The 15476-nt window shown below is 43.2% G+C and overlaps 2 protein-coding genes across 7 annotated transcripts in view; one reads left to right on the forward strand and one right to left on the reverse strand.

Moving 5' to 3' along the window:
- The window catches only part of DOCK1 (dedicator of cytokinesis 1), a 489580-nt gene that overhangs the window by 201835 nt on the left and 272269 nt on the right, over nucleotides 1-15476 (forward strand). The window lies entirely within an intron of this gene.
- The window catches only part of INSYN2A (inhibitory synaptic factor 2A), a 38545-nt gene that overhangs the window by 7203 nt on the left and 15866 nt on the right, over nucleotides 1-15476 (reverse strand). Inside the window, exon 2 of the mRNA XM_064595457.1 lies at nucleotides 9648-9719. Coding sequence (XP_064451527.1) covers nucleotides 9648-9719 — 72 coding nt within the window. The remainder of the gene's footprint in view (nucleotides 1-9647; nucleotides 9720-15476) is intronic.

Below are 15476 nucleotides of genomic sequence, written 5' to 3' on the forward strand. Positions count from 1 at the left end.
TCTTCTTTCTGTGGAATTTCCAGAATAACCACATCTGTCCCACCCTCTGTCCTGTCCAAAATCCCCCAGCACAGGTTGCCCCTCAGGCATGGTTGTCTCCACATCTTTACTAAAGCAAGTCTGTCTCACACTGGATTGTAGCTCTTTTTTCTCATGACTCTGAACTCATTGAGGGATGGACCCTATTTAATTCATTTTATGTCCAAGGTGCATTTAGTCCAGTGTCAGGCTCAGAACATGCTTTGTTACTGAATTGGAGTAAACGGATGAACTGAACCCAAATCCCCTCACTTCTAATCTCTGCAGAATGCTGCTGTTCTATTTTTTATTTTAAATTTATAATTTATCCTCAAAATGAATATATGTATGTAAAATATGCCTATGTGTTATATACCTATATTATATATTATCTGTGGATCCCATTCCAGTAGTTTCAAATATTAATAATTTGTACTATCAGCTTTTAACACTTTGAACATAGAAATGATTTATCATAACTTTGGATCCTTCTCTCACCGTTATTTCACATAGTAGGTACATAATTCAAGTTTATAGAATCACTGTAAGATGTAAAATACCAGAAATAGATGAGTATTCAATAATATTATACCCAAACTTAAGATCTGTCCCCCTTTCCTGGTATGCTATGGCACGGAAATTATGATTACAGTTATAAAAACCAAAACACTAGCCTATTATCCTAGCCATAATTATACTAGGATCGCCAAAGCTATTGTTACTGACTTTTCTAAATGGTTATTTATCCTGGCCGTACTGGAGAACAGTCCTCTTCCCTTGGTGCTTGGCTAAGCTCCGTCCTTGATCTACATCTTATCGTTGAGTTCCTCTGGAGTACAAATACTGATCTGGCACCTAGTCCTCATCCAAGTGCCTGAGTTATGGGCTGGCCAGATGCACCAGGATCAAGGAACCACGTGTTAGCTTCCCATAAATGGTGCCACAGAGAGGTCAAAGTGCAAAGACTCTAGCTCTATTTATAACCTCTACCCATAATAATTTATCAAGTAGGAAAGGGACCAGATCACTAACAAGAGTGTCACATGTGCATTAGGCAAATTTATGCCATACTCCTAGCAAGCCACAGAGATCATACATTGTAATTACAAGGGAATGATAATTATTATTATTTTATTTTTTATTTATTTATTTATTTTTAAAGATTTTATTTATTTATTTGAGACAGAATGAGAGAGAGAGAGCACATGAGAGGGGGGAGGGTCAGAGGGAGAAGCAGACTCCCCGCCGAGCAGGGAGCCCGATGCGGGACTCGATCCAGGGACTCCAGGATCATGACCTGAGCCGAAGGCAGTCGCTTAACCAACTGAGCCACCCAGGCGCCCGGGAATGATAATTATTAAATGTAGCTTGCCACTATGCTGCTGTCCCTGGACTCACTGAAGAGCATGAGTTTTTTGTTTTGTTTTTAAATTTTTGGGCAGGAAGTACATTGTAACTGCAGTTAAAAGGAGAAAACACACAATTCTCCAAAATTGGTTGTAGTGAGTCTGGCAGGTGCTGCGATAGAATACCATGTTAGGTTACTGAGGGGTGGACAACAACTTGGCCGTCACTTCATTCGCTCTTATCATTTTGAGGATGGGCACTTGTCTGCCCAGAGAGGCAAATGATTTCCTTGGGTTACGGTGCTGGGGTAGTATGCAAAGTAGCTGACCCCCTGAGCCACCAACCCAGGACTCGAGTCCTAGATGCTCCAAGGAGCTCTCCCTCGAATCTGATCTGAGCTGAGGAATACCATCTGCCCTGATAGAAAACAGTGAAAGTCTCATCACACAGACCAGAAAACCATTAGCTTTTTGTACATGTCCTCTGGTGTCACCAGTGATCATCTAAATCCCAGGCTCCCCATTCTACTCCCAGGGATACTATGTGTAAGAGAGGAGCTTTTTCAGGGCACCTGGGTGGTTCAGTCGGTTAAGCGTCTGCCTTCGGCTCAGTCACGATCCCAGGGTCCTGGAATCGTGTCCCACATCGGGCTCCCTTCTCCCTCTGCCTTTGCCCCTCCCCCCTACTCGTGCGCTTGCACACGCTCTCTCTCTCGCTTTCTCTCAAATAAATAGAATCTTAAAAAAAAAAAAAAAGGAGGAGCTCTTTTAAAATGGCAGACAGGAGAGTCCTTCATGTGGCCCTAGCAACCACCCCCTTCTCTAGTCACCACGTTCCCTGTGGAATTTCAAATGATCTAACTCAGGGCATTGTGATAGGGACCGAGTCCTGCATCTGGCCCCTGAAAAGAAAATCTGTATTCATGTAAAAATGAATCACATCCATTCTCTCTTGATATTGACAGAACAGCCTCGTCTCAATGGTTCTGGACATCGGTGAATGCCTGCTTAACTATTACCTCTGGGCATAAGCAAAAGGGAGGGTTGTTAAGAGGAGGGTCATCAGTGTAATCAACCTTTCTCTGCTAAGTATGTTTTAACTAATTGCTTTACAAACAATATGTTGAGATGAATAATCAGTTTTTAGTTTTCCAGCATCTAACACGTATCAGAGTTACATGTTAGAACTAAGGTAGTATAAAAGCCTAAATCCTTATATATTGGGGAAAAATAAATAATATATATTTAAAATTCTTATAGAATAGAAAAAACTTGGATTGTTGGCTTTGGGAATTTTCAAGGAGAATTCTGAGGTCTGTTAAATCTTTTGTTCTGACTTTTAATTTACTTTATTAAAAAAATGCTTCCTTATGCCAGAGTCACTACGTAAGGTATCATCCTGGGACTCCTTTCTGTCATCTTCCTCCCCCTCCCAACCCATCATTCACTGTAAATAGTAAGAACAGAGCGCTAAATATTAGACAAAAGGCTAATTTCTTCCACATCAGTTCATGTTGTTGAAGAACTTAATATGCACAAGTGGCGGTAATTAGAGCAGGACTGGAAAGAGCACTTCCACTAAGAGATAATCACTATATGACAAAGGCTGCAGAGATCCCACTCCAAGCGGGCTCTGGACAGGCTAGACTTGGCACCATTTCTGCATACAGATGCAATTACCTCTCTTAACAATAAGACTTCATTAGTCGTGAGTCTTTCAATGCTGGTGGCTCTCCTGATCCTGCGTCACCCTCTCCAGCTCTTTGCAGTTAGTGCAGTATACCAGAATCGCTAAAATTTCCACGCACCGTTTTATCTGGACTCTTTGCGTCCTTATATTTTGTGCTCTTACTGGCAATGCAATGAATTACCAAGGATGATTTGAGAAAATGCCACCCATTGATTCTGTGAATTCCTCCTTCCATCTCATAGAAGGGTCATTGGCTTATCTTCCCCGAAATCCTCCAGTCATTTTGGAAATGAACGTGCGAATTTAGGAACTTCCTACTGGATGAGCAGTCAGAGATTGCGAGGTACTAGAAAGTTCCCACCTGCTGTAAAGATGAGTGTACACGTGCAGGGAGGCATTCCCTTCCACCTTTGGAGAAGCTCTGGCTGTTTCTGTCCCTAGTTCCTGCCCGTGGTTCCTGACTCTCTAGCCTGGGGGGTAGGCTCTAGAGCACACATCTGAACCCTCCCCAGCATGCTGTCTTTCCAAGATGATCCCGCCTCCTGTGAGTCAGCCCCCTCGCAGGCCAAGCATCTCTGCTTCCTTCAGCTTCTCCTTATCTGTCTTTGGTCCTTGTGTCTGTGGCACACACCTATCCAACAGAAGGTTCCCCTTTGTCAGAGCTCTGTTGTTGCAGAGTGTAAGGGTAGGGGGTGCACGTAGGGTTATCTTCAGCTAGATTACAGACTCCTGCCTGTCTCCCAGTGAGTGGGGGGAGGAGGGAGCCTGTTATTTCCCAGGAGTCCCACTGAAAATGCTTGCTGCAGAAATGCATGTAAGCACCACATGGAAACGGCTTGGGTATTTCATCAAAATGGTTGTTTGAAGTCCTGCCCATGCTTGACCATCAGTGAATCATATCAGATGACAAAAACAGGACGTAGTCAACATGGCCTTCTGCAAGACCCCTCCCTCAGTGGTGCTGAAAACAAAGCAGACCCTCAGCATTCCTGTCCATCCAGATTCCTGCCCTCTTCCTGGTCCACCACATAATGAGTGTCCCTGGAGGCCAGCTGTGTGGTGGCCTTGATGTGTGGAAATGGGGCAGGTGTGGGCAGTGTCCTTCTGGGGGGCACAGCAGCCTCAGGTCTTCTAACGGTGGAAATTAGAACACTTAGAGGAGAGTTCTAAATTCTGGTAAAGATTCTATTTAATGAATGTGAATCAGCATCACTATTGCCTTTCAAATCTTGCTTTCATTCCCACAAGCCTTTGAATGAAGGCTGGCACATGCTATTTTCATAAAAATGTACAAATTTGAATTCATGCCATTTTGTTGGTGGTATTTTACAAATTAACCACTTCAGTAAAGGAGGGAAATGGTGTATTTCATTGTTCCTTTCTGAAACACAATCTGAACAAAAGGTGAATCATCAGTAGTGTGACTCATCAGATTCGTCTGACAAGAGAATTAACCAAGATAGGTTGGGTACAAAGGATTTGAACTGCTTATGAGCAAAGATTATATTAGTAATTTATCCTTAAAACATTGTCTGAAATAATTACAGCATATTGTGACAGGAAATATGGATGATTAGCCAGAAAAGTTTTACTAACGAAAACTGAAACTTGTATCTCTTTTAATCTTTTTTCATGCTGAGATGGTCTTTAATTAGAATTTCACGATTGGTCCAGATCACAATGTAAGGGATGTTATCTTAGGAAAACATGTAATGATGTCAACCACCTCAGAATTCCCAGTTACGGGAAATACTACTTTTGATGTTTGCGGTTTCAGTGGACGAGGGAGCAGGGCAATCGATTCGCTGCCCAGGAATAGTCGTTTGGCTCTGGATAAATCGATTTGCTGATGCAGGAACGGATGGTACTTGGTTGAGAAATGCCTTGTGCCTGTCCTCACTCTTCCCTCCGTGTCTACTTTCTGTGGACGCTCAGCCTCGCTTCTGCAGTGAATCACTTGTAAATGAGAGTCAGTGAGCTTTCAGAGCTGGAAGGGCCCTATCTGATCCCTTCCTGCTGCCCCACGTGACGTTGGAGGTGTAGTGGACACCCCGCCAAAGAGAGAGAGTGGGGAGAGTGGGGTACGGCCCCAACCTCTGGGGCGCCTGGCTCTGGCAGGCTGATATTGCCGACCTCTGGCTTGTGGTACTGGCAGCCTTTTTCCCTGAAATTGCTTCAAGACCTTTTGTCCTTTTGAGGTTTCTTCCAAGTCCTGCGTATTTCCACAACAGACTTACATTTTATGGAGAAACAGGTACTGCTCCCTGTAGCAATGACCTATTTATCACAGGACCGTGCTGATAAAACTGCCGGCAGCCGGGTCTTGAACACGGCACCTTGGCATCTCCCTGGGCTAAGGGTTACTGGAAATACAGTGGATTCTTATGCTGCTCAGAGAGGGTATTTGGGTTTGGAGTGAAAAGCAGTGTGTACACGCAAGACAGGCGGGGTCAGATTCATTGACCTCCAGGGGCTCTCTGCCTGCCAGCAAATAGGTATGACGAATTGCAACGTGTCAATACGGCAGCTGTGATGGCCCCTTGTGTTCTCCCAGTTTCTGCGATGCCCACAGTATTTTGGGATTTAAAAATTTCTTGATTTGGGGACTCCTTTAACCTGTTCAGTCTCGAGGTACTCGAGGCATCCCATGGGAAAGACCAAGAACAGTGGCTGAGAGGGTGGTATGGGGACTGCTAGGAATAGTCCTGAAGTCTAGGATGCAGCCTCTGCTATCTGAGAGCGTGGGTGCCAGAGACACCCTTGGAACCAACTGCAAGGATCATGACCTTGAGCTAACTTGCCCTTGGTGACGGGACCCTCCCTCTGTAGAGCTGTGTGCGGGAATTAAAGGAGGACTTGCTTGCGTGTTTCCTCGGTGAGAAGAAATGGACCTAAGTCATAAAGCCTCTGAAATCTGGACACTTCCTTTGGCTTGCTTCTGAGATGCTGGGGCTGCCCAGTACACTGCTGCAGGTCCCCCAAACAGGTGATTTCTTCTGCAAAAGGACTAATGAGTTCTGAATGCTTTTCTACCAAAGAAACCTCTATTCTTCGTGAAGCATTTGGCATTTGAGGATTAAATCCTAGGGCTGACCGGAAACTGAGAAATCACCTGGCTGAATTCCCCCTTGCTGTCCTTTCTCTTTTGACGAAAGGGAACCCTGACATGCGGTAAGTTATGGATCTAGGTGTGTCAACAACGGCCAGCCATGGGGGCAGACTCAGAGAGATGCAAGTCTTCCAAGAGTCAGACCAGTATCCTTTTGTCTTGTTCTGTTAGTCTTTGGTTTTCAGACAGTATGACGGGAACCCCCTTACTGGCTGTCCTGAGTTAGCCACCATGTGCTTCCCCCATGACGTAACCGATGCCCACACAGGCCATTGCTCCTGGTGAACAAGTTTCTCTGTGGCTGACCCACAACCCTCTGTCCTTATTCTGCAGCTGTATGCTCCCCAAGAGGATATTGTGTTGGGATCTGTTCATGCCATTTGTACCCATCATTGAAATGATGTGATTTTTTTGAATGCTGCGTAAACCAACGTAATAGAACTCAGGCAAGAGAGAATTCCTTCTGTGAGTTACAGGCCTTGGACAGAGTAGGGTGTGGCCAGATATCAAGTGTGAAAAAGGTAGAGGCAAATCAGGATCTAGAACCGTGTTCTGAACTCAGATTCCCTCACAAGGCAGTTCATGGGAAATCACTTGGAACTTGAGCATGGTGCCCACAGTCACAGAAAACATCAGGGCTGCCCCTCAAAAGCCTGGCATAACTTTAAGTCAGCTACATGGAAGATCTCAATTTCTATGATTCAGATTCAGTTAACAGGTTAATTGTCTGAGTTCCCTTTTGACTGGTTTTTTAGTTAGCTGACTAGATGTGAGCTTTCACCTGTCTTAGCATCCACGGAGGAGCTCAGAAAACCCCGGTCCAGCGTCAATAACCAGGGTACAGAGTGTTGCATTTTATTGTTGACCTGTAACCTTCTGTAAGTTAGTAACAGTTAAATTTTCATGATTTCTAACGTAAAGTGATAGGAGAATTGGGAACGGAGCCTGATGCACTGTGTGTGTTCAACTAGGTAGTGATACCGAGATCCTTCTTAACAACTCGAAGTCTAGAGAGAGTGGGAGTCCAGCTGAAATGTTGCTCGTAAGCCCTTCTAAGATAACTTCTGTTTGCTGCACAGGTTTGGGGGTTGGGGAATTGGTGTTGTCGTCCCTCCGAAGGGAGAGAGTTTAAAATACTTTCCCGAAAAACAGATCGAACATTCCAGTTTTTCTAGCACCACCTCTCCAGGGATGCTTGGCTCAATTAGAGGGAGGACTGGTGGGGGAAGTGCCTGGCTCTGGAGGGTCCTGATGTGCAGCTCTTGAGGATGCACGCAGCAGTCCCTGGGGTCGCCTCTCTGATGACAAGGTCTCTGAGTGGATGTGCATTTCCCTCCATTTTGTAGGAGGCGACCAGAGGTCCTTCTCACTGGTCAATCTTTGCTCAGTTTGGGCAATTTCCTGTGGTTCCGAGACAAAATTCTTTGAGAAAGTGGGCCAGTAGCTGGTGTATTGGGATTCATGCAGAATGTTGGTTGAGCCAATTCTAAATAGCAACCACTCAATGCTAATTCCTGAAAAAGACAAATTTCTGTCCTTCCCGGGCTTGTTAAATCACTTTTAATATCACTTTTAGTGTAAGTTACTTCTGGATTTAGAGCTAAATTTACTTAAATTACTTCAGTTACACTGGAGAGTGCCCTAATAAATTCTTTTTCCAATCACCCACAAAATGTTAAATGGATTTGTGCTCATCAAGCTCACTCTGAGCCTTCTCTGAAGATCTTTGCTCACTTCTGCTCTGTCGCCTTAAAAGACTGGGTGAGCCACAGCTCCCAAAGTAACAAAAGCTAAACGGTGAGGGTAGATGCCAGGCGCTTTACATTCCCCACTTCTTTTCCTAATGACTAATATTAGCGAAGGTTACTTTATGTCAGAGTTATATCCCTTCACTGTTGACTCTAAATTCTCTTCCACAACATGAATGTAGTGAGAATATTCCCTCTAACCAAGCTTCTCTGATAGGGAGCTGTCTCTGAGGAGGTAATTTGCAATTTGTGGGAGTTCTGACAAACAAAATTTGCCTGGATGCTTGCTTTTCACCTCTTCTTTATTAGAAGTGGGAGGACAGTCAGGCGGCTTGGCATGCTGGCCCAGGGCTGCTGTGGGGTCCAGGCCCCCTGTGTACTGCCAGGAGGCCTTAGCAGCTGGTGTGTGCCTTTTATAGTCCTTAACTTGGGGATGGTTCCAGCCGGGCAGGCTTTGTCAGCCTTGATGAATTCTTGTTGCGGGGCTGTCCTCTGCTTTATAGGACGTTAGCAGCATCCCTGGCCTCTACCTACTCAATGCCCATGGCACCTCCTTCATTGTGACAGCTGAAAACGTCTCCCTCCAGACCTTGCCAGATGTCCCGTTGGAGGCAAAATTGCTCTTTGTGGACTTCTGCAGTAAGGAATGTGCTAGGGTGACACCTGGTGCTCATGTCTGCCTTTGGGTTCTTCTGCCTGGCCCCAGAGAAGGTCACCAAGTGACCCAACTCTGCTTTTAAAGAGTCTGAGTCCCATGTGGGATGTTCCGCCTCGGATGGAGATGTGTGATGGGCCCAAGGTGTGGCTTTAAGCTTTTTGCTACATTGAAGACATTTACACGATCTCCCTGTCTCCATCTTTTTGATGAGAGGGTGGTGACTTTGAAGATCTTTTTAGAAGGTGTATTCGTGGGGGACAGGAAGAGATGGAAGTTCTTGTACACACGTCTAGATACATAACTATTCAGCGAGAATAGTTTTTGATTATTTGGCAAGTCCGCTAAAATTGTCCTTCAGGCTTAACTTTCAACAATGAACTAAATCATAACATCTCTTACTGCTCTCATATCTTGTTTGTGAAAATTACATTTCCGAAAAGAAAACAGACAGTAACCTCCCTGCAGGTTGTGACCATGTCTGAAAATTCTACCTTTCCGAGAGAAGCCTAATATGGTTTTTCCCTATTGAAAATTTCTGCTGTATTCTTGTTGATGTGAATAATCTAAACAAACTTTAAATTAAAAAACATGATGAACAGCGGTACGGATTCTAGACAGGGGATTATGTCCCAAGGGATGCCAGTGCCACAATCTTTGTATAAATTTCATATTTGGTGCAAGCAGCCTGGGTTCTTCTGTGGTATTCCTAGCACCTTGAGTGTGGTTTGCCGTCTTTGATTCTATACCATCTGAAGGGCTTAGCTTTCAGAGCTTTTCCTGAACACATAGTACAGTGCTCATCACTAGCGATTCTGAGGGAACAAGCCATCAAACTTATACCAGTTTTTGAAAACACTAAGATGCATTTGCAAGATAAATGAGCTCAAGCTCTCCCTCATCCTGGGATCATACACCTGGGGTTGAGTATTTAGAAGGAGCTTAGAATTATGGTCAAATAAGGCCCTTTACTTTGTGTCTGATATAATCATCCCAGCATGGCCCCCGATGATTCTTGCATTCGTGGGTAAACATCATTTGTCACTCATAATAGAAAAGTGGGAGGAGGAGGTTAACATACCTATAGATAATACATGCACTGTTCCTGCATGTGTCACAATTAGCTGTGTCTTGCCCAGTCCGATATGAAAGCCTACAAGATAAGAACAGGAGAGCATTACAAGTGGTGGCTGGTGGTTGCTGGCTATTACAGAGCAGACACCTCACATCAGATGCTTTCCCAATGCCATTGCTCGTCATGGTAATGCAAACTGATTCTTGTGTGTTTCCCATTTGGCTCCTGTCTGTATTTATCATACAAAACCAATGCAACGTCCACAGCTAAGATGATAGTTAAAATAAGTCCAGAATGTGAATATAAGCTACTGGATGAAGTAGATAATCTAATTTTGCTAAAAGGGAATTGGGGATGTTTCAGTGCAGCTTTAGGTTTATGGTGTTTTAAAGAAACGTGGAGGGAAATGCAATGCCGGATATGCTGACTCTGTGGCTTAACTCTGCCCCACAACCTCTTGGCTTGCTGGAGTACAAGTCTGCAAACTACAGTTCCCGGGCTGACACCCATCCCTGGTCTGATTTTGTCCAGCAATCTAAGATTGGGTTTTATATTTTAAATGGTTGAGGAAAAAGGGGAGAAAGAATAATAATATTTGGAAACTGTGCAAATTAATGACATTTAAATTACAGTGTCCATAAAGATTTTGAGAGTAAAAAAATAGTGAACATTTTTTCTTAAGTATCTTCCATTTTGCTTATTGGTTTCCAGGCTCCAGAATATTTATTCTCTGGCTCTAGAGAGAAAACAATTTGCTCAGCCTTGTGGAAGAGTCTCCTAATGTTGCTGTCATGCCATCCGCTGACCTTTTCTGCCTATTCTGTCAGCCCTATGAGGCCACACAGTTTTGTTTTTATGGTGGGCGGGGGGGGGTGGTGGTGGCAAGGTTGGTAACTCTCTTCCTCTTTAAAAAAAATAACCTTAGAGTATTTTTTGGAGCCTACTGTGGAAGGTTGAATAAAAGGTCGATAAGCAGGGTTTTCTTGACCAGGCCTTGACTATTTCTTGGCCCGGTCGCCTCAGGAAATTAGCATTAAGGGTGCTTTCATGCTGTTTCTTCTAACGAATTCAGCTGACCTTTCTTCTCTGATATTTTTAACAGCCAGGTGTAGTTTTTCCAAATATTCCTTTATACCCAGGGGCAAACATGATAACCACAGTCTGTTAAATTTGTGGCAGAAGAAAAGCTTCCATCTGAATTGCTTTATGTACACTTAGGGGCTAAACTTACATTTATATAATCACACAATATAGTAATAGTGTGCACAGAAGGTTTTCTGTCAACATCGATAGTCAATATTTTTATCACCTTCGCTGTGTAAACTCTTGTATGCATTGTGGATTTCGAATTGAAAATAACTATTGTTTTCCTCATTATATTTTGTGTTACATGAACATTTGACAAAAAGATTTCCTACTCAATGTCACGTTGTCTCAGTGAGCTTTGGTAAACTCGGGACTTGCCCTTTGAATTCTGTGTATTTTACCTATTAATCAAGTGACCATATTCTGCCCTAAAGTGCTGCTGATCATTGCCTGTGACCTCAATGTATTTGGGCTAGGCCTGGAATCGTTGTGTGGCGGCATGTGTGTTGACCTTTGTCCACCATCACTTTCTGTATTGGGCTCCTTTGGATATGCACATTTGCTGTTTTACTCTCCCCTCAGCTTAGTCAGTAGAGAGGAATAGTCAAGAGCCTGTGTATCACAACCTCCCCTTTTTATTCACCGGACATGGCCACTTTCTTACTTAGACTTTTCCTCTTGTTGACAGACCGACCCCAAGAGTAAATTCCTCATGAACCTCCCACCTGGCTCCAGATCGGTCAGACCCATTCCAGGGTACCCCTGTGTCAAGACATCGACCTTCTCCATTCTTCCATGCCTGATGTATATATAAAGGGACTTTCTCTATTCGGCATATTCTACTAGAGCTTGCCCTAAGCTCATTTCTGATTGAGGTCATTTTGTACAGTATTATGCACAACACTTGAGCCCATGTCCTAGCAGTGACATGGCTGGTGTGGAACGTGTTGTCACACTCTTAGGTTGGGTTGCAGATGAGGTAGTTCTGCTTTTTTGTTGCACGAGCATGTGCTAACCACCAACCAGGGCGGCTGTTTATAGGAGTTAGTCACATTCCAAAGGTGAGGCTTTTAAAAGAAAGCAGGCAAAATCAGGGACATTTCTTAGCCCTTATCTGAGGGGCACTCTTTCTGGGTTCTGAGGAAATATTAATTCCAAGCTTGTAGAACCTTCCAGTCTTAGACCCTAGGTAAAATCTCGATCAAGCCTCATCAACACCAACACCCTTTACTTGCCCAATATCGTAGAGTTCCAAGCGTCTCACATTAGATCCTTGAGCCCTCAAATTAATTATGGTATCCTCATTTTAAAGAGGAGCATACAGTAACATTTCGCATCCAGGATCTCATTATTAGACCCCAGGCTTCTGATTCTCTGTGATGCCTTCCTTCTACCTTGGGACTGGTATTCTGCAGTATGTGTAATTGGCAGCTTGGGATAGTCAATGAATCCAGCAATGATAGGACAAGGGCTTCAGGTACCAGAAATGTACTAGAGGGCTCTCTTCCAGGACCTTGGCATTTTTCAGTTAGAAATTGCTTTTTAAAAGCATTTTCTGAAAAGACTCTATTCTTATCCCCTTCTAAAAATCACACACTTTTTTTTTTTTAACTGTTACGGTCAGTAGCAAATAGTTATTAAGTGCCTATTAAATGTTGGGCATTATTTGGCTACCGAGGAGACATTTTTGGATAAGACAGAGTCTTTGTCCTCACAGAGCTTGCAGTAGAGTGGCAGAGGCAGGCAAGGAATACATAAACACATGGATGGATGGATGGACAGATGCATGGATAAGTTTTGATGACACGTGTTAAGGAAAGGTTGTGAAGAGGTGGCTTTAGCTAGCACACTGAGGACACAGATTCTGAAGTGGGACCTTGATGATAAATAAAAAAAAAAGAAATGAGTCATCTGAAGATCCAGGGTTGAGTGGTGCAAGCAGGGGGACCATCACATGTGAATATCCTACAGTGGGGGAATGACGTTGGCATGTTTGCATGTCAGGAAAAAAATGGCCAGTGTGGCTAGAACAGATGTTGCATACAGGAGTTGGGGAGGAGATGAGATCAGATCATGTAAAATAGGAAACACTTTGGACATTATTTTAAATTAAATGGAAAACCACTCTAGACTTTTTCTTATTTTTGGATGAAAGAGTGACGTGGAAAACACTTTTTGACTTACTCTCACCCACGCCTCCAACATCACTTTCATCCAGTTTCTTTTCTCTTGCTTCTTTTATTTACAACACAACCTCATTCACTGAGATACAGTATGGTTTGGCTGATGTCTACTGATAAGAAGCAAATGAGTCATCATGCCTGCTTTATATGGAGATGTATTTGTGGTCATTGGTTTTTAGCTAATTTAGAAGAAAAACAGGTGGTCAGTCCTGTTTCCACCGTGTCTGAGAAGTATTTTCAGGATCTCATTGCCATGAACTTTTCTTAGAGAGACCCCTCAGTATGTTTCTAAGATTCTGTTTTTTTAAGGACCTTTATTTTGTTGAAAGGATTCAAGTGTTTGGAGTCCATAAAGGCAGTTTATAGAAGTAGAGGTCAATGAGAAATTAATTTGTGGATAAAATTTAAAGTGTTGCCCTTGTATCATGCAGTTAAGTCATAGGCTGCCTCCAGCAGCTAATGTCAATCAAGGTATGCCTGCAAAAATTTTATTAAGGCTGAGGGTGTTTTCAGTAGAGGGCTTAAACTATGTAATCCATTGTGCTTATTGCTTTGATAATCCATCTAATTGTCCTTGGAGCTTTCAAGCTGTAGGGTTTGGCTTCACTGATAATTTTATGGTCACATTAATAATTGTGTTACAGCATCTAAATGAATGTGTTCTCTAAATATAGATGAAACAGATAAATTCTTTCTATAGGACAGGGAACACAAAGTGCTGTTATGGAATTTCCCTAATTTTTCCTTCTCACTTGGAAGCAAGTCATAAAACCAATACTTGAAATGATTATCTTTCTAGATCACCATTGCTGTGAAGAGGAGCAATCCAGACTCTGGACTGCTGGAGCAGATGCTTCTCCAGTGACAGGAGGGCTAGAGGTCTTGTGCAATTTTAAGTTTGGAGAAGAAAGAGCTTAGATTATTGATGTAAAAGCTGCAGAGGAAGAATGTAAAAAAAAAATATTAAGTTTTCCGTCTTGAAAGTTAATTGCTATCTTTGTAAAGCTCTCTTTCCTTTTGTTTTGAGGAGTTATACCTTATATGGGTTTATAATCCTATGCCTGTCACAGTGCCCAGTACATTGAGTATTTGGTTAATAGTAATGTGACCAAATAATACAGTTACTCTTTTGGTTCTCATATTGAAGTTCAGTAATAGACAAATCTACTGAGAAAATTCCAACCAAGTACAAAATGCTAACGAAAAGTATACATTGTGAAAAGCTCTGGTCCCACCTTTTTTCCCAATAGGAACCCCTTTGTACCCTTGTGATAAGCATGCTCACTGTAAATAAGGATTTTTTAATACACTGATCTTTTTTGCATTCACTATTGTCCACTGCAGTTATTTGCCATTTGCCAGTATTTTCTGGTCGTAGCAATGTATGAAACTTGGAGAGAACCTAACATTCAGCACCAAGGACAGCACCAAGCTGCTGAGTTGTCCAGAACTTTTTCTCTTCTGTTCCCTTGATTCTCTTGCCCCCATCCCTCCAGAGCACAGTTCTAACTGAGGAACGATTCCAGAATCTGGAGCCTCTCCTCGCTTGATGCCCTTTTGACACTTACGGTCATGGAGGGCTTCGCTGAAAGCTAAAGGAGACTAGGCATGAGTCATGAGATGATTAGGGATGTAAAGAGCATGGACGTCGTGAAAACACATGGAGGAGGTAAGGGTTGCTCCAGATTTGTTAAAGCAGAGGGATGTGGACAAGTGAATTTTACAATGTAGTTCTGGTGGAGTCCAGGTGTAGAGCCATTTCCACTTCTGCTTTGTGGATTTCTTTATAAGAACTTGCTCTGCTTTACAGAAAGCAAGATGAGTGTCCTTTATAGAAGACAGTGTGGAACTCTAGTTGGGGCACCCCCATTCAAACACCACACTGGGACTTCCTTTCTGGAGTGGCCTAGAATTCAAAGTTTAACTCTGGATGCAGTTCACCAGTTTCTCTAGCTACCTCAGGCTTCTGCAGTAATCTGCTCCAATTTTTAGTTATCATTTTCAAATATATACTTTTGTATGCTTATATAAAAAGGAGAAGAATGGTCATGAATTTGGGGTTAGCAAGTCTTTGGTCATTCCTGTTGCAGATCAACAACAAGAGGTAATGGAAAATAGAATCAACAGCAACAGCAACAAACAAAGTAAGGCCCATGGCAGAGCCTGTGTGGCCGCTTTTATAACAAAGCCATGGGGATGCTGGAGGAAGGATGGCTGCCGGTGTCAGCCTGAGCTGTGCCCTGGGAGGCAGGGGCCAAGAGCAGGGGTGGCAGTGACAGACAGCATCTGCTTTCTCGAGACTGCATCACAGAGAGATCTAAGATAGCAGAGCCCTAGGTGGTAGGAAAGGGTGCTGAGAAATGTCATAGAAAGGTTACTGAAACCTTTCTTCTTGGCCACATACACAAGCTGCTCAGTGTCTCTGAGACCTTAAAGATGAAGCCTGAGAAGTAGGACAAACAACTCTGACCCCCTCCCAGCGCCCCCGCCCCCAAAATTAATTGTTTGGTTAAAAGGTCAGAAATGGAAAAAAAAAAAATGCCTCTCACTGTGTCTGTTATCAGAA

Source organism: Mirounga angustirostris, unplaced genomic scaffold (assembly GCF_029215605.1).
Source record: "Mirounga angustirostris isolate CCGP_5_RB_7025 unplaced genomic scaffold, mMirAng1.0.hap1 SCAF_6, whole genome shotgun sequence".
In the NCBI taxonomy this organism is placed as follows: Eukaryota; Metazoa; Chordata; class Mammalia; order Carnivora; family Phocidae; genus Mirounga; species Mirounga angustirostris.